We start from the raw sequence: 27,170 nt of genomic DNA, 5'->3' as shown, positions 1-27,170 counted from the left end.
GAGGGGAAACAGGGAAGGAGAGAGAGAGATGCAGACTGCGCGAACTAACCTGGTCATGAATCACGACTCGAACCACACGGCAGTTGTGAAAGCAAGCCCTTTACTACAGCTAGATGAACATTCTGTGTTACTGGTTCCCACACGGGGCACGGCGCCTCGTGGGAGAGCAGCCTCGATGTGGCCGTCAGGCACGGCTCCTTGTGGGCTGTCTCACCCTACCCCGTCCGGGTAAGACCTTTTATACACAATTAACAACCAATAAGCTTCTAGGCTAGTATCGCGTATACAGGATTTCGATTGGTAGGAGCGGGTGGCGGATACATGCGTCACTATGCGGAAACAGGATGCAGGCGCCATCTTGGCTCACTCGATGGGCGGGGGTAACTCTAGAGCAGGCTGCAGCGCATACGCTAGGCCCGATTCGGGAGGCGGCTTTCCACAGCTAAGAGAATTCTAGAGTTGAGAGGTCATTCTGGAGGTTATTCTTATGCATTATATAGATATTCCTTTTTAGTTTCTGGTGTATTAGAATAACTAGAAGGTAATACCTGAATCTGTTGAACTGTAATCCAGTAGACTTGATTCTTGATGATGATTGTATAACTAGGTAGCTTTTATCGTGGGACCATGTGATTGTGAAAACCTTGTGAATGACACAAGAGCAGGTGAATAATAAAGACAAAAATATATATAAATAATGAGGGGGGCGAAAGGGTTGTGGGATGATTTGGGTGTTCTTTTATTTTTATTTCTTTATTTTGGAGTAATGAAAATGTTTTAAAATTGATTATGGTGAATGCACAACTATATGATGGTACTGTGAGCAATTGATTGTTTACTTTGGATGGATTATATGGTGTGTGAATATATCTCAATAAAATTGCATTTTAAAAAAAGTAATATTCCTGTTTATGACATTCTGCAGATGATTTATTAGTTTGTGGGGGTGATGGTAGGGGGAGTATGTATGTACATAATGTATGTAGTCAGTCTATTGTGGATATCAGAAATAGGACCATGTTTCCAGTGAATGCTTTTCTGAAGTAGGTAATAGGATCTTTTAAAAAATTGTTTCAAATTCTAATTGGAGTAATTCACTAATTTTCTGATTTTTATTTCTTGTTTGCTGAAATATTCCAAGCCTTTTGAGGCACATTAACATAGTAACTTGTCCTATTTCCAAATTTTGGTACTAACTTCCTAAAGGAAGGGTAAATATTTACTCACAAAATATTTCCTGAGCACATACTGTGTATGTACCATGCCCTGTTGTGAATCTTGGGGTTACCCAGTAAATATTGTTGGCCTGATTTTTTCAAGTGCCATATACAGATCACCTCTTCAGACTTTGATTTTTTTGTTTTTCAATTGCCCTATCCAGCTTCAATGCTATGAATTTATTGATTGGGATGTTTTGAACATATAATATCCATGTTGAACTAAAATGTAAGTGTGAGTTACTTATACGATTAAAACATTTTCATCCTCTAGGTATTATAAACCCAAAGAACCCAAAGGAAGCTCCAAAGTCTTTCAGCTTTGACTATTCCTATTGGTCTCACACCTCGGTAAGTGAACCCGTGGTGCGGGTGCTGGCAGCTGTCTTGGAATATGCCATTGTAGCATCTCCTGCCTCCCCTATCCTTTGGTTTTGTTTTGTGTGTGTGTGTGTGTGTGTTGTTGTTTTTGTTTTGCCTTTTAAGAGAAATCTTAGCAGAGCAGATTCAGTTTTTGTTCTGTAAGTGTCGTCTAGCATGAGTTCAGTTTTTAATTTAATAAACACTAACCTGAATAAAAGTATTCTCCTTAATAAAGTATTTTGTTTGATTGAAAGTTGATACACACACACATCCCAAACTGATTTAGTTTACCTTAAATTTATACTGATCCTGATTTCATCTGTGGTTTAGTCACTCCTGAGGAGATTATCAACATCTCAGGGTTGTTATTATGTACATCACTGTACCTGTAGATCTTAGGAAGTGCCAAATGAAAGATTATTTAGTATATCATTAATTGTGAGTTAAAATTTGAGGGAATGGGGAACACAAGTAAAGAAGGATTGGAATGCCCATGGTCAAATTGTTTTTTTAAATCATGTTAGGATGATATGTTTTTGAACATTTTGAAAGGGCCTGCAGGTCCACAAGGAAAACAAAGGTTACCAGCATCTAGGAAAATAGGAGAGTCAGGCCCTATACAGTACCCTTAGACAGTAGAGGACCCAAAATCTTGCTGACTTGTAGAAATTGTTCCTATACTAGAGTTCTCTTCTCCACTATCCGTCTGTTTGTTATGAGGTTTGTTTGTTTTTTCCTGACGTGTGTTGGGAAGTAGATTTTTTTAAAACTAGTGACAAAGCCTAGTGCTGGAGGGAAGGACCTATGAAAGGGATTGGAAACATTCTTCATTGAAAGCTGTGTTTATTGAGTAATAGCCGCAGCACCTGGAACAACTTCAAGACGTATTTTTATATATGAATTTTACCTTTGATCTTTTAGCCCCATTTTTCACTTAAGAAAATCTTGTCAAAGCTCCCTATAAATGGAAGAGTGATAACTTTTAAAGTTACAGAAAATGAAGTGTAATCATGCCAGATAATTTTGTGTAGATGTTTTTATGTCTGGCTGACTTGGATAACTCTAATAGTGCCTCCGTATGTATGTGTGTGCGTGCATGTGCTTTTAATGAGAAAAATAATCTATGTGCAGAGAGGATTTTAAAAATTTATGGTATATTTTAGGTGACTGTTAAGATTCCAAACACTTTTATTATAGAGACAGTCAATTAAGTGTAAGAAAGACTAGGATAAAATGTAATTTATTTCTCCTTTTAACCTTCGCAGTCTGAAGATCCCTGTTTTGCATCTCAAAACCGTGTGTACAATGACATTGGAAAGGAAATGCTCCTCCATGCTTTTGAGGGATATAATGTCTGTATTTTTGCCTATGGACAGACTGGTGCTGGGAAGTCTTATACAATGATGGGTAAACAAGAAGGCGGCCAGGCTGGCATCATTCCACAGGTGAAAAACCAAAGCCAAAACAACAAACCTGTGTTCATCATTACTTTTGGTCTGAAATGGCTTTAACAGTTGTTTTATTTAGCAGACATTCAATCAGGGACTTTTTTTGCAAGGCCCAAAGAGGAATAATCTGTTTCTTTCCCTCAGAAGAGTTTGCACATGTACATGTCTGTCTTTAAGGGTGGGAAAGTTAATGTTTGTAAAGGTTTGGCTGTACACATGGTGTGATTTTATTTTATACTTTGAAAAATGTTACCAGCTTCTTAATCTATTAAACATGTCTGTGATATTTACTAAATATAAAACCTTAATCTCATGAAACGCTTCTTTAAAATGTTAACTTTTCTTACTAAAGATAGTAAAACATCTGAGACATTCGTGTAGTAAGATAAGCCTTTCAGAAATCCTTTTATCTTAGTAATTTAATAGTATCCCTTTAAACTTTGAACAATCCAAGGTTTCCTTTTTCAAGAGCAGTTGATGTTTCTTGTTTTAATCTCATATTCTTAGGTAATAAAGAAAAGTTTTGACTTAGATATTCTTCCTTTGTTAAAAGCAGAAATGTGGTCTGCTCTTATTAACTGCATTTGGGGTTAATTTTAGTATTGTTTTACTCTAGGCCAAGTGCCACCATCTCTATATTCTGAGAATAAAATACATAAGAGGACAATAGTTGCCTTTTTAAAATGGGTTATTAGATGATAATTTAAACAGCTGCATAATTGAAATGTTTAATTATTAATAAAGATTGAAAAATTTTCAGAAAAAATTGCACATACTACATATGTGTTTTCTGTGATTAAATACTTAAGACATGTATTTGGGTGTCGTCCTTTGATATAGTAGTAATAATAATTTTTATACCAATTAGAGAAAGCATAATGTAGCTCTCACGTGGGCCAAGCATAGGTCTAAGTGCTTTACAGATGTTGGCTCACCTAGTCCTCATCTGACTCTAAGAGGTAGGTTCTTTTTTTACCCCGTTTTACAGACGAGGAAACTGAGATGCATTGAGTGCATGTCACTTGCTCAAGTAAGTGGCAGAGTCAAGATCCAAATGCAGGAACAGTAGTTCTGAAGTTTTTACTCTTTATCACTATGGGATACTTCTTCAGCAATAAAATAATTGTTGGTAGATTATAACACGTAATGCTAAGTAGCCATATTTGTTTTATCCTGTTACCACACTTAGTGTCTCCTTCCATTCCCCTTAGCTTTAATTTGTTCATTATTGGAGTTCTTGTCTAACTATACTTGTATCTCTTTTCTGGTAGAATTTTGGAGTACTTTATTTTAATATAAAAGCATTTTTTTTAAAAAAAAAGATGATTATGCAAAAACTGCCATTTGTAATAAATTTTAAATTCTATTTAGACTTCTAGAGAATCATGTAGGTATGGTTCATTTTCAAAATTTATATTGATTGCCCTAATCCTAAAAGTATAGCAAATTAAAACTCAGTTGAATTTTTTTATTAAAATATCACATATTTTAAATAAGAAATCCAGGGGATAAGGAAGATTATGTTTTGTAACTTATGCTACTCCTGTGTCTTCCATTCTGCTTCTGTAGTTGTGTGAAGAACTTTTTGAGAAAATCAATGACAACTGTAACGAAGAAATGTCTTACTCCGTAGAGGTGAGTACAGTTGTGGGTTGAAAGCGGAGGCTGCTGCACATATCCTCTCAGAGGCGACCTTTACCTGGTTCCAAATCTTGACTGCACTGTGGGCCACTTACTTATTCCCCCAAGTTTATTCTTTTAGGGTCTTCTAAGTTTTGGCTGTAATGAATAATGTTTCAATTAACCCTTAATTCATGACTCTATGCCTTTTTTCCCCCCAGTTGTCTCCTTTGAATATATTCTTGTAGTCAAACAGTACATTTGGATTGACAGTTGGCCCTTTAGAAAGGAGGGTTGTACCAATTTTCAGTCCTACCGAGAGGGTGTAAGCACCCATTGTGCCATTGCCACTGTTTAGTATTAACGTTTTTTAAGTCTTTGCCAATTTGATAAAGAAAAATTTGTCACTCTTATTTAAATTTGAATTTCTTTGATTAATAGTGTGGTTGAATATCTTATAAAGTATGCATAGGCTTTTTTATGTTTTGGGATCTCAATATTTTTCTTATTTATTTGTGTGAACTCTTTAATACTACTAATAGTGATTTTGACAGGCATGGGTTTTTAAAAATATATGTTATCAAGTCTTTTTCCCCCTTTGTAATTGCTTATAAGTTTGGAAGTTCCTCTCCATCCAGTGTTGACCTTGGTTCTTTTAAGAAGAGTTCTATAGAATTATTTTTATACACATTAGTTTATTTGATAGTCTTACCCCTTTTTGTGTGCTTTATTAAACTTATTTTAGCTCCCCTTTTTTGGAATTCACTTTCATGGTAATTAAAAATCTGTAACTAAAATTCTGTTTCATCCCTGAGGAATTAAGATGTCCTTTAAGCAAACCATATATATATATATATATATATATATTTTATTTTTCATGTGTTTTGATTTCCTGTAGGATTTAACATAATTCCTAATTTATCCACTTAGCTTCTTTGGTCTTTTTCTTTACCTATAAAATGTCCATAAATATATAAATTTTAAAGAATTCTGCCTTGTGACTATCATGCATCAAAAGGGGAATGTGCTGCTCTAAAAATATTTTGTGCTAGAAAGAATTCTCTAAATAGCTTGTCTCATCGTCTAATCACTTTTCTTCTTAAATCTTCATTTTATTGCGATATATTCACATACCACGCAGTCATACAAAACAAATCGTACATTTGATTCTTCACAGTACCATTGCACAGTTGTACATTCATCACCTAAACTAATCCCTGACATCTTCATTAGCACACACACACAAATAACAAGAATATTAATTAAAGTGAAAAAGAGCAATTAAAGTAAAAAAGAACACTGGGTGACTTTTGTCTGTTTGTTTGTTTGTTTGTTTCCTTCCCCTGTTTTTCTACTCATCCATCCATAAACTAGACAAAGGGGAGTGTGGTCCATATGGCTTTCCCAATCCCATTGTCACCCCTCATAAGCTACATTTTTATGCAATTGTCTTTGAGATTCATGGGTTCTGGGTTGTAGTTTGATAGTTTCAGGTATATACCACCAGCTACCCCAATTCTTTAGAACCTAAAAAGGGTTGTCTAAAGTGTGCATAAGAGTGCCCACCAGAGTGACCTCTCGGCTCCTTTTGGAATCTCTCTGCCACTGAAGCTTATTTCATTTCCTTTCACATCCCCCTTTTGGTCAAGAAGATATTCTCCATCCCACTGTGCCAGGTCTACATTCCTCCCCAGGAGTCATATTCCACGTTGCCAGGGAGATTCACTCCCCTGGGTCTCTGATCCACGTAGGGGAGAGGGCAGTGTCTAATCACTTTTTGAATCATGTAACAGAAGTTTTGCACTTGAAGGTGATAAAAGAAGATGGCATTTTCTTTCATATTAATCAGTTCAGAGGCTTGTTTGGAGTAGAGTGTAGACCCCTTGTTACCGTGGTTCCTTCCTCATTTGTGGCGCCTCTCTAGCCTCCTCTCTCCCACTTCCCTCCCCTTATTCACTCTGCTCTGGCCACACTGGCTTTCTTGCTTTTCTCAAATGCACAGGAGCATTCCTGCCTTGGGCCTTACCATTTACTTTTCCCGCTGCCTGAAACTTTTTTCCCTCAGATAGCTCTTTGACCAAATTTCTCACATCCTTTAAGTCCTTGATCAGATCTCACCTTCTCAATGCGGCTTACCTTGACCACCTTGTTTAATGCTGCAATTTGCCCTCCACCACAGCCCTCTGGGTCTCCTTTGTCCCATTTTCCTTTTTTTCCATAGCACTCATCACGTTCTACAATACTATATGCTTTTACTTATTTTTTTATGTTTATTTCTTATTGTCAGTCTTTCTTGCTAGAGTTATAAGCCTAGTAGGGCTGGGATCTTTGTTTTCTTTACTGATGTATGTCAAGTGCCTAGAACAATGCCTGGAACATATTGGTGTTTGGTGATTTGAATTTGCCAAGTGGAGTCAGTAATGGTTGACTCCGAGTTAAAAAAAATAATGATGGCTTTGGACGGATTCGCATATTAGGCAATAAGTAGTGGAGCACATCAACCTTTAACTCTGGGTTATTTGGAATTTCTTAGTTTCACACCTTGTATGAAAAGGTGCAAGTTTTCCAAGAAGATATAACAGCTTCCTGGCCTTCAGTACACATTTAAATACATAAGAATGATTGAAATACCATCTCACTTTCTGGGTGACCCTCCCTTGGAAAGAATATTTGTTATCCTGTTGTTTTACTGTTGTAACAGCTCAATTCATCTTTCAAGGTTCTCAGATTTTTGCTTTTTTTTTTTTTTTAACCAATTTTTAAAGTACAGCATAAAAATGCAGATCAAAGAAAGTGGGGGAAAACGTCTAAAGAAATGGAGATAGGGTTCTATTTCCATTTCTCTGAAAATGTGTCTGTAGAAATTTAAAGTTGAAAATGCAGAAGTTTTTTTGTGTGTATCAGTGATGCAGAGGGTGTGATTTCTGGAGCGTATCATAATGTGGCTTACTATGGTGAATTTACCCCAGTTTAGAGCTGTTTGCTTAGTAGAAGTTTCATTTTGTAGATAACATCGGGAACAGAACCATCCTTTTCAAATCAGACTCTTAAGTGAGACTCATTTTAGTCATGTTATAAAGCAAGTATTTTGCTTAATTACTTTCCCATAAGGAATAACTATTACCCAGCTGGAACACTTGCATTAGTACTAATGCATTCTCTTCCTGTGGGCAGACCTATATTGGAACTTTGTTGGTTGATAGGTGAATATGGAATGATAATGAGGGGAGTTAAAGTCAGGAAATGATACCCTAACACATTCATCTCCATAGGAGTGGTCCTGCTGATGGGTCAAGTATTCCTGAAGTGTAATGTCTGAGGCTTCCTCTCCCCAGCAAGGCTTGGATAAGTCCTGCTAAAATCAGCTTCCATGCTGACCATCACTCACACGTCCTGGTGGCTACATTGTTTGTCCGAATACAGTCAGTCTTACAGTAGTAGAATCACTGGTGTTGTCTTCCTTGCTCTGTAATATTGATGTTCTTTGTTTTTAACTGTTAGAAGTCTTATTTCCAAGCTTCTGGGGGAACATTACTATAACCGTCTATTACTGACAACAGTGTGCATTTTTAAAGACATATTTATAACTGATAAATTGCCACTAAAAATTTTTTTTCTGCCCAAGACAAGGAGTAGCCACTATGTGCCATACATAGCCTGTTTACTTCCTTTTCCTCCCTGACAAAGTCAGAAGACTGGTTCTAATCTATGTGGTATAATCTCTGTGTGTATGGTTGATAGAATAAAAATCTAGAACCATGGCATTTCACTTCATAAAGGTTGCTGATCTGTAATTGTAGAGCTTTTAATAAAAGTTTTTAAAAATCAATTAAATTTTTTTTTTATGTCTGGGATTTCTTTTTCCAAGTCCTGTAATTCACTTTAATAATTTGAACCTAGGTGAGCTACATGGAAATTTACTGCGAGAGAGTACGAGATTTGTTGAATCCAAAAAACAAAGGTAATTTGCGTGTGCGTGAACACCCACTTCTTGGACCATATGTGGAGGATCTGTCAAAGCTGGCAGTCACTTCCTATACAGACATTGCTGACCTCATGGACGCTGGGAACAAAGCCAGGTACAGTAGGAAGTAGACTGATGACTGAGTTCTTTGGCACATTTTGGGGCCCTTTGTTTCTGTTAAGGGTTTGAAACCACTTTTATAGCTATGAAAGTTGCTTTGATTGTGAAGTGTTCTGACCCTTTGGCTTCATCGTGTTAGGTATCTCCTCTCAGTTAAAACAATGCACTGCTGAAAACACATGAGAACTTGCTTTCAATTTTACTCTTAGATTTGGATTGAGTCTGGTAAAATGTTAGTCTTCATGTCTCTATTTGGCTGTTGTAGTAATTGATTCTGGAAAAAATGAATACCTTATAAAGAATAAAAATTAAATGCTTTTATTGGTTTCTAAAGGGACAGCTGGAATATGAAAATTCTGATGGGGTCCCTTTGGAGTTGAAGGGTAACTTGATAGGCTCATAAATAAGGCAGTGTTGAGAGCAGTTGTTTAAGTGACAGTCTTACAGTCTGTGAATAATAAAGCTGTTGCTTGTGATTGTTGTGCTTATAATGTGGAGCCTGCTGTCCATTTGAACTTTTATCTAAGAACTCCATTGTCACCTTTATGTTTATTTAGGACAGTAGCAGCCACCAACATGAATGAAACCAGCAGCCGTTCCCACGCTGTGTTTACCATTGTTTTCACCCAGAAGAAGCATGATGCGGAGACCAACCTTTCTACTGAGAAGGTAGGGGAGCAGCAGATCCTGGGCTTGCAGTGTGAAGTCTGTTCTCGGTATTTTGTGGAAGGGAAGAAAGTTGCTGTTTACTTAATGAAGAGTGTGTATAGCTTCTGCTTATCAGTTTTTCATTCTAAATCAATTTGAGCACAGGTTTTGAAGTAAAATTACAGGATAGAAAATAGAGTAAGAAAAAACAATCCAAGACTTTGGGTCTCAGAAACTACTCTATGCGAGAGAGTTCTGTGGGGAGAAAAATCTTCCCTTTTCTTCTTGACTAGACCTCCTGTTTACCTTATTAGTCTTTTTAAGTGTGTGCTTTTTTTTTTTTAGGTATGATAATGTTATCATAGGATTGAATGTTAAAGCAGATGATTAAGTAGACATGATGTGTTTTATTCCTAGAAAAAAAAGAACTGCACAGCAGTTCTGTTATTCTTCAAATACCTTTGCTTGTTAATTTATCATTTTCCATGATGATTAAATATTGTGGACTTTGAAATTAGGCTGCTTGGCTCTGCCTCTCTGCATCTGACCTTGGGCAGGTTATGTAATCTCTGTGTGCCTTAATTTCCCCATGTGTAACAACCTCAACCTCATGGGGTTGTTGAAGTATTAAGTATCATTATAGGATGAGTGCATATACTAGTGTCTGACACAGAGTACCAATTCAGTAAATGTTAGTTTTATTGCCATTATTGTTAGTTTTATTGCTATTATTGTTAATAATAAATTATGTTGAATTCTGCTCGGCCCAGTTTGCTAAGTAGCATGCAGCTGGATTTTTAAATCTCAGGTTAGATTTACTGTACTGAAAGTTATAAAAGAGTCCTCTTTGCCTTATGAACTGAGCACTTTGCAATACCATTGTCACTAAAAACCAGAATCCCCTTTTACCTGGTGACTTTTTTGTCTGTTTCTAGCTGAAAATTATTTTTTTAAAATACACTCCTCATGTAAGTTATCAGATGACTTGACGCTGCTAAACCAGAGGTTACAGTATTATTGCTATTTAGTAGTCAGTATTCTTTGTGTGAGTGGCATCAAGGAACATTTTATGTGAAAGCATTTCTACCCTTCTCCCAAGATGTCAAATATAGAAAATTAAAGATGTTAATCCATAGCCAGGACTTCCATAATAATCCATTTTGGATAAATTTGTCTAAAATTTATTCAAGCTGTATTTATTTTTAACTTTATTGAGGTATTATTGAAGTACAATAAACCACGTGTATTTAAAGTATAAAATTTGACATATGTATATATCTGTGAAACCAGTACCACAGTCAAGGCAATGAGCATTTTCATTATCCCAAAAAGTTGCCTTATACCCCTTTGTAATCTGTATATCCCTCTTCCCTACCCCATCCCCAGGCAATCACTGATCTGCTTTCTTTCGTTAGAGATTGGTTTGCATTTTCCAGAATTTTATATCAGTGGAATCATACAGTATGTACTATATTTTGCTTGGCTTCTTTCAGTCAACATAATTTTGAGATGCATCTGTGTTGCCTGTATCAGTATTCATTCCTTTTAATTGCTGAGGAGGATTCCATTGTATAGGTAAACCACAGTTTATCAGCTTACCTGTTGCTGGGCGTTTGAGTTGTTTCCAGTTTTTGATTATTACAGTGAAGCCATTATGAACATTTCTGTATAAAATTTGTATAGTCTTTGTGTGGATACATGTTTTAGTTTCTCTTGGTAAATATCTAGGAGTAGAATGGCTGCATTGTATGATAGGCATATGTCTAATTTCTTAAGAAGCTACCAAACTGTTTTCCAAAGTGGTTTTGCATTCCCACTGGAAGAATGTGAGAGTTACAGTTGCTTGAAGCTTAATTTTTAATATGCCATTTAATGGGTTGAGGAGTTTCATGTATTTTTTCTTTATCAAAAAATTTAAAAAAATTTAAGCAAAACGTTACGAAGGAATAAGAAAAACAAATAACCCAAAATTACTGCATTGCTTCCAACATGTCTCTACCGTACCCCAAGAAAAAATTTTTTTTGTAGTGGATTTTTTTTGTTTTTTGTTTTTTTTTTTTTGTTTTTTGTTTTTTGTTTTTTTTTAATCATCATTGTATTGAGATATATTCACATACCACGCAGTCATAGAAAACAAATTGTACTTTCGATTGTTTACAGTACCGTTACATAGTTGTACATTCATCACCTAAATCAATCCCTGACACCTTCATTAGCACACACACAAAAATAACAAGAATAATAATTAGAGTGAAAAAGAGCAATTGAAGTAAAAAAGAACACTGGGTACCTTTATCTGTTTGTTTGCTTCCCCTACTTTTCTACAGATCCATCCATAAACTAGACAAAGTGGAGTTTGGTCCTTATGGCATTCCCAATCCCACTGTCACCCCTCATAAGCTACATTTTTATACAACTGTCTTCGAGATTCATGGGTTCTGGGTTGTAGTTTAATAGTTTCAGGTATCCACCACCAGCTACCCCAATTCTTTAGAACCTAAAAAAGGTTGTCTAAAGTGTGCGTAAGAGTGCCCACCAGAGTGATCTCTCGGCTCGTTTTGGAATCTCTCTGCCACTGAAGCTTATTTCATTTCCTTTCACATCCCCCTTTTGGTCAAGAAGATGTTCTCCATCCCACGATGCCGGGTCTACATTCCTCCCCGGGAGTTATATTCCACGTTGCCAGGGAGATTCACTTCCCTGGGTGTCTGATCCCACGTAGGGGGGAGGGCAGTGATTTCACCTTTCAAGTTGGCTTAGCCAGAGAGACAGGGCCACATCTGAGCAACAAAGAGGCATTCAGGAGGAGACTCTTAGGCACAAATACAGGGAGGCCTAACCTCTCCTTTGCAGCAACCGTCTTCCCAAGGGTAAAACTTATGGTAGAGGGCTCAACCCATCAAACCTCCAGTCCCCTATGTCTGTGGTCATGTTACCAACCATGGAGGTGGGGTAGGTGAATACCCCTGCATTCTCCACAGGCTCCTCAAGGGGGCACTACATCTTTTTTTTTTTTCCTTGTTTCTCTTTTTTCTTTTCTTTTTTTTTTTTTTAACTTTCCCTTCTTTTTTAAATCAACTGTATGAAAAAAAAAGTTAAAAAGAAAACAAACATACAATAAAAGAACATTTCAAAGAGACCATAACAAGGGAGTAAGAAAAAGACAACTAACCTAAGATAACTGCTTAACTTCCAACATGTTCCTACTTTACCCCAAGAAAGTTACATAATATAGCAACATTTCAGTGAACTTGTTCCTACTACATCCATCAGAAATTAACAGACCATAGTCATTTCTGGGCATCCCCAGAACGTTAAATAGCTTATCTGTTCTTCTTGGATTATTGTTCCCCCTTCCTTAATTGCTCTCTACTGCTAGTTCCCCTACATTCTACATTATAAACCATTTGTTTTACATTTTTCAAAGTTCACATTAGTGGTAGCATATAATATTTCTCTTTTTGTGCCTGGCTTATTTCGCTCAGCATTATGTCTTCAAGGTTCATCCATGTTGTCATATGTTTCACCAGATCGTTCCTTCTTACTGCCGCGTAGTATTCCATCGTGTGTATATACCACATTTTATTTATCCACTCATCTGTTGAAGGACATTTGGGTTGTTTCCATCTCTTGGCAATTGTGAATAATGCTGCTATGAACATTGGCGTGCAGATATCTGTTCGTGTCACTGCTTTCCGATCTTCCGGGTATATACCGAGAAGTGCAATCGCTGGATCGAATGGCAGCTCTATATCTAGTTTTCTAAGGAACTGCCAGACTGACTTCCAGAGTGGCTGAACCATTATACAGTCCCACCAACAATGAATAAGAGTTCCAATTTCTCCACATCCCCTCCAGTATTTGTAGTTTCCTGTTTGTTTAATGGCAGCCATTCTAATCGGTGTTAGATGGTATCTCATTGTGGTCTTAATTTGCATCTCTCTAATAGCTAGTGAAGCTGAACATTTTTTCATGTGTTTCTTGGCCATCTGTATTTCCTCTTCAGAGAACTGTCTTTTCATATCTTTTGCCCATTTTATAATTGGGCTGTCTGTACTATTGTCATTGAGTTGTAGGATTTCTTTGTATATGCAAGATATCAGTCTTTTGTCAGATACATGGTTTCCAAAAATTTTTTCCCATTGAGTTGGCTGCCTCTTTACCTTTTTGAGAAATTCCTTTGAGGTGCAGAAACTTCTAAGCTTGAGGAGTTCCCATTTATCTATTTTCTCTTTTGTTGCTTGTGCTTTGGGTGTAAAGTCTAGGAAGTGGCCTCCTAATACAAGGTCTTGAAGATGTTTTCCTACATTATCTTCTAGGAGTTTTATGGTACTTTCTTTTTTTTTTTTTTTTTTTTTTTTTTAATCATCATTTTATTGAGATATATTCACATACCACGCAGTCATACAAAACAAATTGTACTTTCGATTGTTTACAGTACCATTACATAGTTGTACATTCATCACCTAAATCAATCCCTGACACCTTCATTAGCACACACACAAAAATAACAAGAATAATAATTAGAGTGAAAAAGAGCAATTGAAGTAAAAAAGAACACTGGGTACCTTTGTCTGTTTGTTTCCTTCCCCTACTTTTCTACACATCCATCCATAAACTAGACAAAGTGGTGTTTGGTCCTTATGGCTTTCCCAATCCCATTGTCACCCCTCATAAGCTACATTTTTATACAACTGTCTTCGAGATTCATGGGTTCTGGGTTGTAGTTTGATAGTTTCAGGTATCCACCACCAGCTACCCCAATTCTTTAGAACCTAAAAAGGGTTGTCTAAAGTGTGCATAAGAGTGCCCACCAGAGTGACCTCTCGGCTCCTTTTGGAATCTCTCTGCCACTGAAGCTTATTTCATTTCCTTTCACATCCCCCTTTTGGTCAAGAAGATGTTCTCCGTCCCACGGTGCCAGGTCTACATTCCTCCCTGGGAGTCATATTCCACGTTGCCAGGGAGATTCACTTCCCTGGGTGTCTGATCCCACGTAGGGGGGAGGGCAGTGATTTCACCTTTCAACTTGGCTTAGCCAGAGAGAGAGGGCCACATCTGAGCAACAAAGAGGCATTCAGGAGGAGATTCTTAGGCACAAATACAGGGAGGCCTAGCCTCTCCTTTGCAGCAACCGTCTTCCCAAGGGTAAAACTTATGGTAGAGGGCTCAACCCATCAAACCACCAGTCCCCTATGTCTGTGGTCATGTTAGCAACCATGGAGGTGGGGTAGGCGAATACCCCTGCATTCTCCACAGGCTCCTCAAGGGGGCACTACATCTTTTTTTTTTTTTTTTTTCCCTTGTTTGTCTTTTTTCTTTTCTTTTTTTTTTTTTTTTTAAATTTCCCTTATTTTTCAAATCACCTGTATGAAAAAAAGTTAAAAAGAAAACAAACATACAATAAAAGAGCATTTCAAAGAGACCATAGCAAGGGAGTAAGAAAAAGACAACTAACCTAAGATAACTGCTTAACTTCCAACATGTTCCTACTTTACCCCAAGAAAGTTACATAATATAGCAACATTTCAGTGAACTTGTTCCTACTACAACCATCAGAAATTAACAGACCATAGTCATTTCTGGGCATCCCCAGAACGTTAAATAGCTTATCTGTTCTTCCTGGATTATTGTTCCCCCTTCCTTAATTGCTCTCTACTGCTAGTTCCCCTACATTCTACATTATAAACCATTTGTTTTACATTTTTCAAAGTTCACATTAGTGGTAGCATATAATATTTCTCTTTTTGTGCCTGGCTTATTTCGCTCAGCATTATGTCTTCAAGGTTCATCCATGTTGTCATATGTTTCACCAGATCGTTCCTTCTTACTGCCGCGTAGTATTCCATCGTGTGTATATACCACATTTTATTTATCCACTCATCTGTTGAAGGACATTTGGGTTGTTTCCATCTCTTGGCAATTGTGAATAATGCTGCTATGAACATTGGCGTGCAGATATCTGTTCGTGTCACTGCTTTCCGATCTTCCGGGTATATACCGAGGAGTGCAATCGCTGGATCGAATGGTAGCTCTATATCTAGTTTTCTAAGGAACTGCCAGACTGACTTCCAGAGTGGCTGAACCATTATACAGTCCCACCAACAATGAATAAGAGTTCCAATTTCTCCACATCCCCTCCAGCATTTGTAGTTTCCTGTTTGTTTAATGGCAGCCATTCTAACCGGTGTTAGATGGTATCTCATTGTGGTCTTAATTTGCATCTCTCTAATAGCTAGTGAAGCTGAACATTTTTTCATGTGTTTCTTGGTCATTTGTATTTCCTCTTCAGAGAACTGTCTTTTCATATCTTTTGCCCATTTTATAATTGGGCTGTCTGTACTATTGTCATTGAGTTGTAGGATTTCTTTGTATATGCAAGTTATCAGTCTTTTGTCAGATACATGGTTTCCAAAAATTTTTTCCCATTGAGTTGGCTGCCTCTTTACCTTTTTGAGAAATTCCTTTGAGGTGCAGAAACTTCTAAGCTTGAGGAGTTCCCATTTATCTATTTTCTCTTTTGTTGCTTGTGCTTTGGGTGTAAAGTCTAGGAAGTGGCCTCCTAATACAAGGTCTTGAAGATGTTTTCCTACATTATCTTCTAGGAGTTTTATGGTACTTTCTTTTATATTGAGATCTTTGGTCCATTTTGAGTTAATTTTTGTGTAGGGGGTGAGGTAGGGGTCCTCTTTCATTCTTTTGGATATGGATATCCAACTCTCCCAGCCCCATTTGTTGAAAAGACCATTATGGCTCAGTTCGGTGACTTTGGGGGCCTTATCAAAGATCAGTCGGCCATAGATCTGAGGGTCTATCTCTGAATTCTCAATTCGATTCCATTGATCTGTATGTCTATCTTTGTGCCAGTACCATGCTGTTTTGGCAACTGTGGCTTTATAATAAGCTTCAAAGTCAGGGAGTGTAAGTCCTCCCACTTCGTTTTTCTTTTTTAGAGTGTCTTTAGCAATTCGAGGCATCTTCCCTTTCCAAATAAATTTGATCACTAGCTTTTCCAAGTCTGCAAAGTAGGTTGTTGGAATTTTGATTGGGATTGCATTGGATCTGTAGATGAGTTTGGGTAGAATTGACATCTTAATGACATTTAGCCTTCCTATCCATGAACATGGAATATTTTTCCATCTTTTAAGGTCCCCTTCTATTTCTTTTAGTAGAGTTATGTAGTTTTCTTTGTATAGGTCTTTTACATCTTTGGTTAAGTTTATTCCTAGGTACTTGATTTTTTTAGTTGCTATTGAAAATGGTATCTTTTTCTTGAGTGTCTCTTCAGTTTGTTCATTTCTAGCATATAGAAACATTACTGACTTATGTGCATTAACCTTGTATCCCGCTACTTTGCTAAATTTGTTTATTAGCTCTAGTAGCTGTATCGTCGATTTCTCAGGGTTTTCTAGATATAAGATCATATCATCTGCAAACAATGACAGTTTTACTTCTTCTTTTCCAATTTGGATGCCTTTTATTTCTCTGTCTTGCCGGATTGCCCTGGCTAGCACTTCCAGCACAATGTTGAATAACAGTGGTGACAGCGGGCATCCTTGTCTTGTTCCTGATCTTAGAGGGAAGGCTTTCAGTCTCTCACCATTGAGTACTATGCTGGCTGTGGGTTTTTCATATATGCTCTTTATCATGTTGAGGAAGTTTCCTTCAATTCCTACCTTTTGAAGTGTTTTTATCAAAAAGGGATGTTGGATTTTGTCAAATGCTTTTTCAGCATCTATTGAGATGATCAATTGATTTTTCCCTTTCGAGTTTTTAATGTGTTGTAATACATTGATTGTTTTTCTTATGTTGAACCATCCTTGCATGCCTGGAATGAACCCCACTTGGTCATGGTGTATGATTTTTTTAATGTGTCTTTGGATTCGATTTGCAAGTATTTTGTTGAGGATTTTTGCATCTATAGTCATTAGGGAGATTGGCCGGTAGTTTTCCTTTTTTGTAGCATCTTTGCCTGGTTTTGGTATTAGATTGATGTTAGCTTCATAAAATGAGTTAGGTAGTGTTCCATTTTCTTCAATGTTTTGAAAGAGTTTGAGTAAGATTGGTGTCAGTTCTTTCTGGAAAGTTTGGTAGAATTCCCCTGTGAAGCCATCTGGCCCTGGGCATTTATTTGTGGGAAGATTTTTGATGACTGATTGGATGTCTTTGCTTGTGATGGGTTGGTTGAGGTCTTCTGTTTCTTCTCTGGTCAGTCTAGGTTGTTCATATGTTTCCAGGAAATTGTCCATTTCTTCTACATTATCCAGTTTGTTGCCATACAGTTGTTCATAATATCCTCTTATAATTTTTTTAATTTCTTCAGGATCTGCAGTTATGTCACCTTTTTCATTCATTATTTTGTTTATATGGGTCTTCTCTCTTTTTGATTTTGTCAGTCTAGCTAGGGGCTTGTCAATCTTGTTGATCTTCTCAAAGAACCAACTTTTGGTGATATTTATCCTCTCTATTGTTTTTTTGTTCTCTATGTCATTTATTTCTGCTTTAATCCTTGTTATTTCTTTTCTTGTACTTGGTTTAGGATTGGTTTGCTGTTCATTTTCTAGCTTCTTCAGTTGATCCATTAGTTCTTTGATTTTGGCTCTTTCTTCCTTTTTAATATATGCGTTTAGTGCTATAAATTTCCCCCTTAGCACTGCTTTTGCTGCATCCCATAGGTTTTGGTATGTTGTGTTCTCATTTTCATTCGTCTCTATATATTTAGCAATTTCTCTTGCTATTTCTTCTTTAACCCACTGATTGTTTAGGAGTGTGTTGTTTAACCTCCAGGTATTTGTGAATTTTCTAAGTCTCTGATGGTTATTGACTTCTAATTGTATTCCATTGTGGTCAGAGAATGTGCTTTGAATAATTTCAATCTTTTTAAATTTATTGAGGCTTGTTTTATATCCCAGCATATGATCTATTCTGGAAAAAGTTCCGTGAGCACTAGAAAAGTATGTGTATCCTGGTGATTTGGGATGTAATGTCCTGTAGATGTCTGTTAAATCTAATTCATTTATCAGATTGTTTAGGTTTTCAATTTCCTTATTGGTCTTCTGTCTGGTTGATCTATCTATAGGAGAGAGTGATGTGTTGAAGTCTCCCACAATTATTGTGGAAACATCAATTGCTTCCTTTAGTTTTGCCAGTGTTTCTTTCATGTATTTTGTGGCACCTTGATTGGGTGCATAGAGATTTACGATTGTTATTTCTTCTTGCTGAATTGCCCCTTTTATTAGTATGTAGTGGCCTTCTTTGTCTCTCAAAACATCCCTGCATTTGAAGTCTATTTTATCTGAGATTAATATTGCTACACCTGCTTTCTTTTGGCTGTAGCTTGCATGAAATATTTTTTTCCATCCTTTCACTTTCAGTTTCTTTGTGTCCCTGTGTCTAAGATGAGTCTCTTGTATGCAACATATTGATGGTTCATTTTTTTTGATCCATTCTGCGAATCTATATCTTTTAATTGGGGAGTTTAATCCATTTACATTCAACGTTAAAACCGTGAAGGCATTTCTTGAATCGGCCATCTTATCCTTTGGATTATGTTTGCCATATTTTTCCCTCTCTCTATTAATATCCTTTATTGTACCCATACCGAATCTCTTTAGTACTGAACCTTTCTCCAAGTCTCTCTGTCCTGTCTTTGTTTCTCTGTCTGTAGGGCTCCCTTTAGTATCTCCAGTAGGGCAGGTCTCTTGTTAGCAAATTCTCTCAGCATTTCTTTGTCTGTGAAAAATTTAAGCTCTCCCTCAAATTTGAAGGAGAGCTTTGCTGGATAAAGTATTCTTGGCTGGAAATTCCTCTCACTCAGAATTTTAAATATATCGTGCCACTGCCTTCTTGCCTCCATGGTGGCTGCTGAGTAGTCACTACTTAGTCTTATGCTGTTTCCTTTGTATGTGGTGAATTGCTTTTCTCTTGCTGCTTTCAGAACTTGCTCCTTCTCTTCTGTGTTTGACAGTGTGATCAGTATATGTCTCGGAGTGGGTTTATTTGGATTTATTCTATTTGGAGTTCGCTGAGCATTTATGATTTGTGTATTTATGTTGTTTAGAAGATTTGGGAAGTTTTCCCCAACAATTTCTTTGAATACTCTTCCTAGACCTTTACCCTTTTCTTCCCCTTCTGGGACACCAATGATTCTTATATTCGGACGTTTCATATTATCTATCATATCCCTGAGGTCCATTTCGAGTTTTTCAATTTTTTTCCCCATTCTTTCTTTTATGCTTTCATTTTCCATTCTGTCATCTTCCAGGTCACTGATTCGTTGTTCAACTTCCTCTAGTCTTGTACTATGAGTGTCCAGAATCTTTTTAATTTGGTCAACAGTTTCTTTAATTTCCATAAGATCATCCATTTTTTTATTTAGTCTTGCAATGTCTTCTTTATGCTCTTCTAGGGTCTTCTTGATTTCCTTCATATCCCGTACTGTGGTCTCATTGTTCATCTTTAGTTCTTTGAGTAGCTGCTCTAGGTGCTGTGTCTCTTCTGGTCTTTTGATTTGGGTGCTTGGGCTTGGGTTATCCATATCGTCTGGTTTTTTCATATGCTTTATAATTTTCTGTTGTTTTTGGCCTCGTGGCATTTGCTGAACTTGATAGGGTTCTTTTAGGGTTTGTAGACCAGTTGAAGTCCTTATCTCTAATTTATCAGATCTACAGCTTCGTGGAGTACACTTACTCTAACTAACCAGCAGGTGGCGTTCATGAGCCACCTGTTCTCCACAAGCCAGATCTCCCCTGCTTAGCCTTTTTGGTGAGTGGGGGAGTGAGTCTTGTGGGGCCCAATTGGTGTACCAAGCTTGCGTGTGTAGTTGGTGTTGCCTGCCCTGTATGTGGGGCGTGTTTCTGGGCAGTCGGGGAGGGGGGGTGGCCCTAACAATCAAATCTCCCTGATGATCCTAGAGTTTTAAAGCTGCTGCAATAGTCTAATCCTTCAGTTCAGTCCTGCCACAGTTTGTCTCTGCCACTGACCCACAAGTCTTTGGTATTGGCGTATGGCTCCTGAGACTTGCAAGTGGGCCCCTCTTCCAGGCCATGCACCCCGGGTCCTCTGTTGAGGGATGACTGTGCTATGTCACAGGTGAGTGCCGTCCCCCCAGGGCAGTTCTGGGCTGCTGGGCTGTGTAGGGAGGCTCCCAGTCTGCTCAAATGATGGCTGAATGGGGCTTTGTTAATTCACACTGCTCCACCTTCCCAGCTCTGGGACATTCAGCTGAGGTTGCAGGGAAGGCTAATGTCCACGCCCAGTTTTGTGGTGTGTGCCTGTTATTTGAAGCACTTCCGTCACACTGGGTTGTCTGGGGCAGCTCTGGGCTATGGGGCTGGCGATGGGCAGGAGTGTTTCCTGTCCACCAGGATGGTGGCTGTGAGCGGACACCCCCCTTTTCTTGGGAAGTTGTGTTGTTTAGTGAATTTTCTCAGCCACTGGATTATTGCCTTTTGTCTCAGAGCTCTCTTAGTTCTGCTCTTGACTTGACGTGCCCAAATTGCAATTCTTTGAAGCTTTCTGTATTGAGCTTCTTAGAGTAATTGTTTTAGAAAAAGCAAAAAGTATTTATAAAAAAAAACAAAAAAAAAACGGCCCTCCTCAGAGATCTAATGGGTTATTGAAATGCTAATAGACAAAGCAACCAGGGCCATTAAGGAAAGGTGCACAGGGCAGAGAGATCAGCTTTGCTTCGGGATTTGCATATGCGCCTCAAGGCCTGAGCTCCGCCCTTCCCCCCTCTGCGTTCACCAGAACTCCAAAAATCCTCCGCTTTTATTTTGGAGTTTTTCGTGTTGTATTTTTTCTATGCCTGTCTCCTCTCTGCTGGGCTGGCTGCTCTCAGAGTCTCTGGTGTCTGGTCTCAGTCTATCTATGGTTGGAGTTTGAATCAGTAGAATGAGTTTCCGATAAGAGCAGCCACTGCAATTCTCCCTTCTCCTTCCCGGAGCTGACAGCCTCTCCTCCCCCGGACTGAGCCTGGCAGGGAGGGGCGCGGGTCCCCTGGCTGCAAAAACTTACAGATTTCGCTGATCTCAGCAGTTCCACGTTTTCATGAGTGTTGTATGAAGTATGCCCAAAGACAGATTGCTCTGTGGTGTCCAGTCCACGCAGTTCCTGGCTTTTTACCTACTTTCCTGGAGGAGTAGCTAAAACTTACAGCTCACCAGTCTGCCATCTTGCCCCGCCTCCGCTCTAAATCTGTAGTGGATTTTTTAAACTTTATCAAAAAATTTAAAAACAAACAACAAAAAACCACATTTCAAACAAAATAAACCAAAAAATTAAGAAAAACAAATGACCTAAAATAATTGCATTGCTTCAACATATGATACCCCAAGAAAATTAAACCATAACCAAAGGAATAAGAAAAACAAATAATCTGAAATAATTACATTGAGTCCAACATGTTCCTACCATACCCCAAGAAAATTAACAAACCATAATCAAACAAAGGCATAAGAAAAACCAAATAACGTAAAATAACTCCATTGCTTCCAGCATGTTCCTACCATACCCAAGAAAATTTGCAAATTGTAATCATTCCTGAACAATCCTGTAACATTGAGATTACCCTCAGTAGCTTATCTGTTCTTATTAGACTATCATTCCCCCTTACCTAGTTGCTGTCTTATCGCTAGGTCCCCTACATTCTACAATATAAAACATTTATTTTACATTATCACAGAGTTCATATTAGTGGTAACATACAGTAGCTCTCTTTTTGTGTCTGACTTATTTCAGTCAGCATTGTGTTCAAGGTTCATCCATGTTGTCATGTGTTTCTCAACCTTGTGCCTTCTTACTGCCGCATAGTATTTGTTCTGTTTTGCTAATGCTGCCATTATGCAAAACACCAGAAATGGATTGGCTTTTATAAAGGGGGTTTATTTGGTTACACAGTTAAAGTCTTAAGGCCATTAAAGTGTCCAAGATAAGGCATCAACAACAGAGTATCTTCACCGAAGGATCGCCAGTGGCGTCGGGAACACCACCTCTGTTGTCTGGAAAGATACGTGGTTGACGTCTTCTTCCTTTGTTCCCCGGTTGTGTTTCAAAATGGCTTTTTGTAAAATGTCAGCTTTCAATGGCCGTCTTCAGAATATCTCTGTAAGCTGCATCTCTTTTTCAAAATGTCACTCTCAGTTACTCTCATGTCCTTGTGTCTGTGAATTCCTTTATATAACTACAGTGATCCAGTTAACACCCACCCTGCATGGGTGGGGTAACACCTCCATGGAAATTATCCAATCAGACCTTTCACTCACGGTTGATTGAGTCACATCTCCATGGAAGCAATCAAAAGATTCCAATCCAGTCAACACCAGTACATCTGCCCCCACAAGATTGCTTCAGAGAACATGGCATTTTGGGGGACATAATACATCCAAACTGGCACGGTATTCCATCGTGTTTATATATATACACATTTTGTTTATCCACTCATCTGTTGAAGGACATTCGGATTGTTTTCATTTCTTAGCAATTGTGAATAATGCCACTATGAACATTGGTGTGCAAATATCTGTTCGTGTCAGTGCTTTCAGATCTTCTGGATATATATACCGAGAAGTGAAATTTCTGGATCAAAGGGTAACTCAAGATCTAATTTTCTAAGGAACCGCCAGACTGTCCTCCAGAGTGGCCGTACCATTATACAGTCCCACCAGCAATGAATAAGAGTTCCAATTTCTCCACATCCTCTCCAGCGTTTGTAGTTTCTTGTTTGTTTAATGGCAGCCATTCTAATTGGTGTAAGATGATATCTCATTATGATCTTAATTTGCATCTCCCTAGTAGCTAGTGAAGATGAACATTTTTTCATGTGTTTTTTAGCCATTTGTATTTCCTCTTCAGAGAAGTGTCTTTTCATGTCTTTTGCCCATTTTATAATTGGGCTGTTTCTACTATTGTTGTTGAATTGTAGGATTTAACCAGGATATTAGTGTTTACTTTGTCCATGCTCTTTAAACGAAAATGTTTGTCTTACTCTTCCTGTGCATATTTAAATGCTCTAAAATTTTTAGTCCTCTCAGTACCTTAATATCTTAGTTCCCTGCCTCTAAATGTTTTCTACTTCTACCTTGCCTATTTTTTAATTCCTCCAATGTTATTGTTCTTTACTAGGTTAGTAAAATCAGCTTGGTGGATCTAGCAGGAAGTGAACGAGCTGATTCAACTGGTGCCAAAGGAACTCGATTAAAGGTATTTATGCCAAATACATGGCCTAGTTAATAAATGTTATAACAAGAGTTCACATACTCTAGTCTGTAGGCCAAATCTGACCCACTGCCTGTTTTTTATAAATAAAATTTTTACTGGCACACAGCTATACTCACTTGTTTATGTATTGTTGATGGCTGCTTTCATATATAATGGCAAAGTTAAGTAGTTGCAACAGAGACTGTATAACCCACAAAACCTAAAATATTTATTATCTGTTCTTTCACAGAAAATTTTTGCCAATTCCTGATCTGTAACTTCAATGAAAGGATAAGTTATATAACAGAATAGTTAGGGGGGACTCATGAATAAGGCAAGAGTTGAATTGGATTTTGAGGAATAGGCAGAATTTGGCTAGATCAAAGTAAAGAACAGTAATTGGTGTAGGATATACAAGATCCAGATGTGAGAAAAGCATGGACTTTTCTAGAGCTACTGCTTAAAAAGAAGAGAAATTTCACGTTGGCAAGTTTTAAAGAAGGTACTTCTGTAAGGTTTTGGAGCACAGACATCTTGATACTTTAGGACTGTGAGTTAAGCATGTGGTCCTGGTATGTCATCAAGTGGAGAGAAGGAAAGATTGAGGAGTAAAGGATGTTCCTAGAACTTGTGGTCATAAGTAAACAAGTAATGTCTAAATATATTTTATGTAGTATATATGATATCTCAGTAGTAGAAATTCTTCATCATAATTCTTTCATGTTTGGTATTTATTTTAGGAAGGAGCAAATATTAATAAATCTCTTACAACTCTGGGCAAAGTCATTTCAGCCTTGGCAGAGGTGGTAAGTTTCATATTACATTAATAAGGTCTGAAAAGTATCTGTTCAACAAATGTACTTGATGTTATTTTAGGATTGTGTATGAAGTCGGTCCATTTTTGGCCCTTTTATGCAATCTTGTCTTTCTCCTTCTAGAACTTTTCAGATAAGATACCAGGTAAAACACACTTTGACTTTGTAATGAAAGTAAAAGAGGTTAAGGAGAATGGATGTAAATGTAGATCTGGAAAGGCTAGAGCAAAGACCTAAGATTTGGCTAATGTTTTCAGCCTATTTTCATCTCTCACAAAAAACAAGTGTATTCATTGCATATTCTTATCCAATGACAATATTTTCTAAGTAGAATGCAGTATCTTCTGTAGTATTTTGAGCAGTTTGGCTTTGGTGAATGTTGTGAATTTGGGGGGTGGGGTGGGCAGCAATAATGTAGAAAGAATTTTTAAAAATAGCTTTATTCTTTTCTTGAATTCCTTCCAGAGGAACAGTCAGGCTGAAGCAGTTTTTTATGAGGGGCTTCATTATTTAGGTTAGAAACAGAAAATATTAGTTATTGTGTGTTTTTATTTAGTTTAATACCTCATTTGAATCCCTAAAAAAGAATTAAATGCCTTTTTGCTAGTCTCTGAGAAATCGTTTCAATCTATGACTTAAAATTTAAACCATATATTTTCTATCTGGAGCTTATCCCGTGTTCTTATTCTCTCCTTTAAATGCTTTCGTCTGTAGGATAACTGCATCAGCAAGGTACGGTGAGATTTGGTAGAAATGAACTAGTTACAGAATCAACTGTTACGATATCACACCTTTAGCAGGATGTGTGGAGGCATGAGTAGGAATGGAACCTTCAGAAACCTTATTGTCATTTGTCTTCTGTGTCTGGAGTTTCGAGTGACTATGAATCATGGAACTTCACACCAAAATTAATTTAGGGAACGTAATGTGTTTTGGAGAAGGATTCAGAATAAAGGAACAAGAAAAAACTTTGAGGAAGCTTTTATGTTGTGTTATCTTACAGTATTTCTCCCAGTGATCTGTAGGACTGTTTTTTTGAAGAAGTACCTATATAACACTCGAAAGAGCATTAAGAGAAATTTCTTAAGAGTACCATTCCAGAATATAGCTGGCTTCTTGAAATTATTACTAGATTAAAAAAAAAAGCTTCTTTGAATTACCTTTACCTATTCCCTACCATAATATAAATCATTACCTTTTTTTTTTTATTTTTTTTTTTTACTACTTGTGACTTATACATAGACTGAAGGCTGTAGAATCAAGTTTAAATTCTAACTGCATCTAGAAAACATATTATCTGCATCCTTTTTACCCAAATACTGTAGATTTTTCTCTTTCGTGTATTTCTATACAAATACTCTAAAGTTTATACTTAAGGGTATATGCCGTATTTGTATTGAAATATTTTATAGTCCTATTTTCAAATATATAGATTTGCCTATTCTTGCTCCCCCTATAAACAGAACTTAATACAAAATAATGCCCTTTTGCTGTCTTTCTCCACATGTTGAAGAAAGCTGTGTAAGACTGAGCAGTCTTTCTGATATTTGATATTGTCCATGTGTGGGCATTCTTCCCATTTCTAATCTGAGTCCAGATTGTTAAAATTTAGGGATCATTCTAACTTGTCCTCTCATTTGCTCATCTATTACATCAGGAAGAGTTTACAAACTATTGGTATATTTCCCACATTGCTCTGTGCCACAATAGTTCACAAAGGGTTTTTTTTAATAATCAGTATTGTAAAACCCATTTAGTACTTTGCATTTGTGTCATAACTATAACTGATCAGAACTAAATTTTAGTTTTCATATGTAACAAGCATGGGCATAATTTTTGGTGAATCATGATGTATTGTTATTTCCACTGGGGAGAGAAACAGGTTGATTATTTTTGATACTTAACAGCACTTCTTTTTGAGAGGTTAATGCTTTTTATTTAACTTCTGAAGCATTTATTTAAAAAAAAAAGTATGGATGTGATGCAACAAGAGCAAACAGAAAAAAAATGGCTAAAATTCTGGAATATTTTCAAATGGAAAGAAGTGAAGTTCTATTTATGTTCCTTCATTTAGCTATTCCTTTATAATTTAGTCTAATTGATAGAAATGAAAAAGGGATATTTTTGACAAACCCACATTGCTTATTTTTATAGTACTGTCTGCAATCACTGTATCTGACATACCTTAATTCTTGTGGCATTTTTAGTACTAACAATGGACAAAGTGGGGTATTTAGATGTGGTGAGGAACTACAGAAGGATAAACTGAGGTCCCAGGCCTCAAAGATTTTCTAATGGAATGAAAGTCCCACTAAGCTGTGAATGACTGAAGGGCTTAATTTTCGCGCGAGGTCTGTGCAATTTAAAAATAGAACCTGCTGTTGGAAGTGACTTTCTCATTAGTGGAAGGTGGGGATGAGGTGGGATGGGATGGTGGGGCCGTTTGTGCTAAGAGATGGAAATGGAATTAAAGTGCCGCTTGCCCATTCTCTCTCCTCAGTAAACAAGGGAACAACCACTTAGTACTCCTGAATATCTGTGCTTTTCCAGAAAGTAGATCATCCTTAGTTTAACCTCATATTATACCAGGCATGGATTATAAAACTGTTGGTTGCTAGGGAGATGTTTATCAACAAGCCTGGCTTTCCCTTTATAGCTTCCTAAAGCATCACGACAGTAGCCAGCCGGCAGATCTTTGAGTAGCTGTGATCTGTAAAGCATTTGCATTAAGTGTTACTTTTAGAGAATATCCTATCATCCCTTTCAGCATTGACTT

General features: G+C 37.3%; 1 protein-coding gene across 11 annotated transcripts in view; it reads left to right on the top strand.

The window, feature by feature from the left end:
- The window catches only part of KIF1B (kinesin family member 1B), a 186,250-nt gene that overhangs the window by 62,993 nt on the left and 96,087 nt on the right, over window positions 1-27,170 (top strand). For 6 of the 11 annotated variants that reach the window (XM_037828556.1, XM_037828555.1, XM_037828558.1 and 3 more), the window contains 8 exons: window positions 1,492-1,568; window positions 2,846-3,025; window positions 4,598-4,663; window positions 8,549-8,727; window positions 9,290-9,401; window positions 23,505-23,582; window positions 24,320-24,385; window positions 25,109-25,126. In XM_037828556.1, coding sequence (XP_037684484.1) covers window positions 1,492-1,568; window positions 2,846-3,025; window positions 4,598-4,663; window positions 8,549-8,727; window positions 9,290-9,401; window positions 23,505-23,582; window positions 24,320-24,385; window positions 25,109-25,126 — 776 coding nt within the window. The remainder of the gene's footprint in view (window positions 1-1,491; window positions 1,569-2,845; window positions 3,026-4,597; window positions 4,664-8,548; window positions 8,728-9,289; window positions 9,402-23,504; window positions 23,583-24,319; window positions 24,386-25,108; window positions 25,127-27,170) is intronic. The other 5 variants (XM_037828553.1, XM_037828560.1, XM_037828557.1 and 2 more) reach the window with 1 other exon arrangement.

This window comes from Choloepus didactylus, chromosome 2 (assembly GCF_015220235.1).
Source record: "Choloepus didactylus isolate mChoDid1 chromosome 2, mChoDid1.pri, whole genome shotgun sequence".
Taxonomy (NCBI): domain Eukaryota; kingdom Metazoa; phylum Chordata; class Mammalia; order Pilosa; family Megalonychidae; genus Choloepus; species Choloepus didactylus.
Note: the sequence above shows the minus strand (reverse complement) of the source record. Positions and strands in the feature narration are given on the sequence as shown.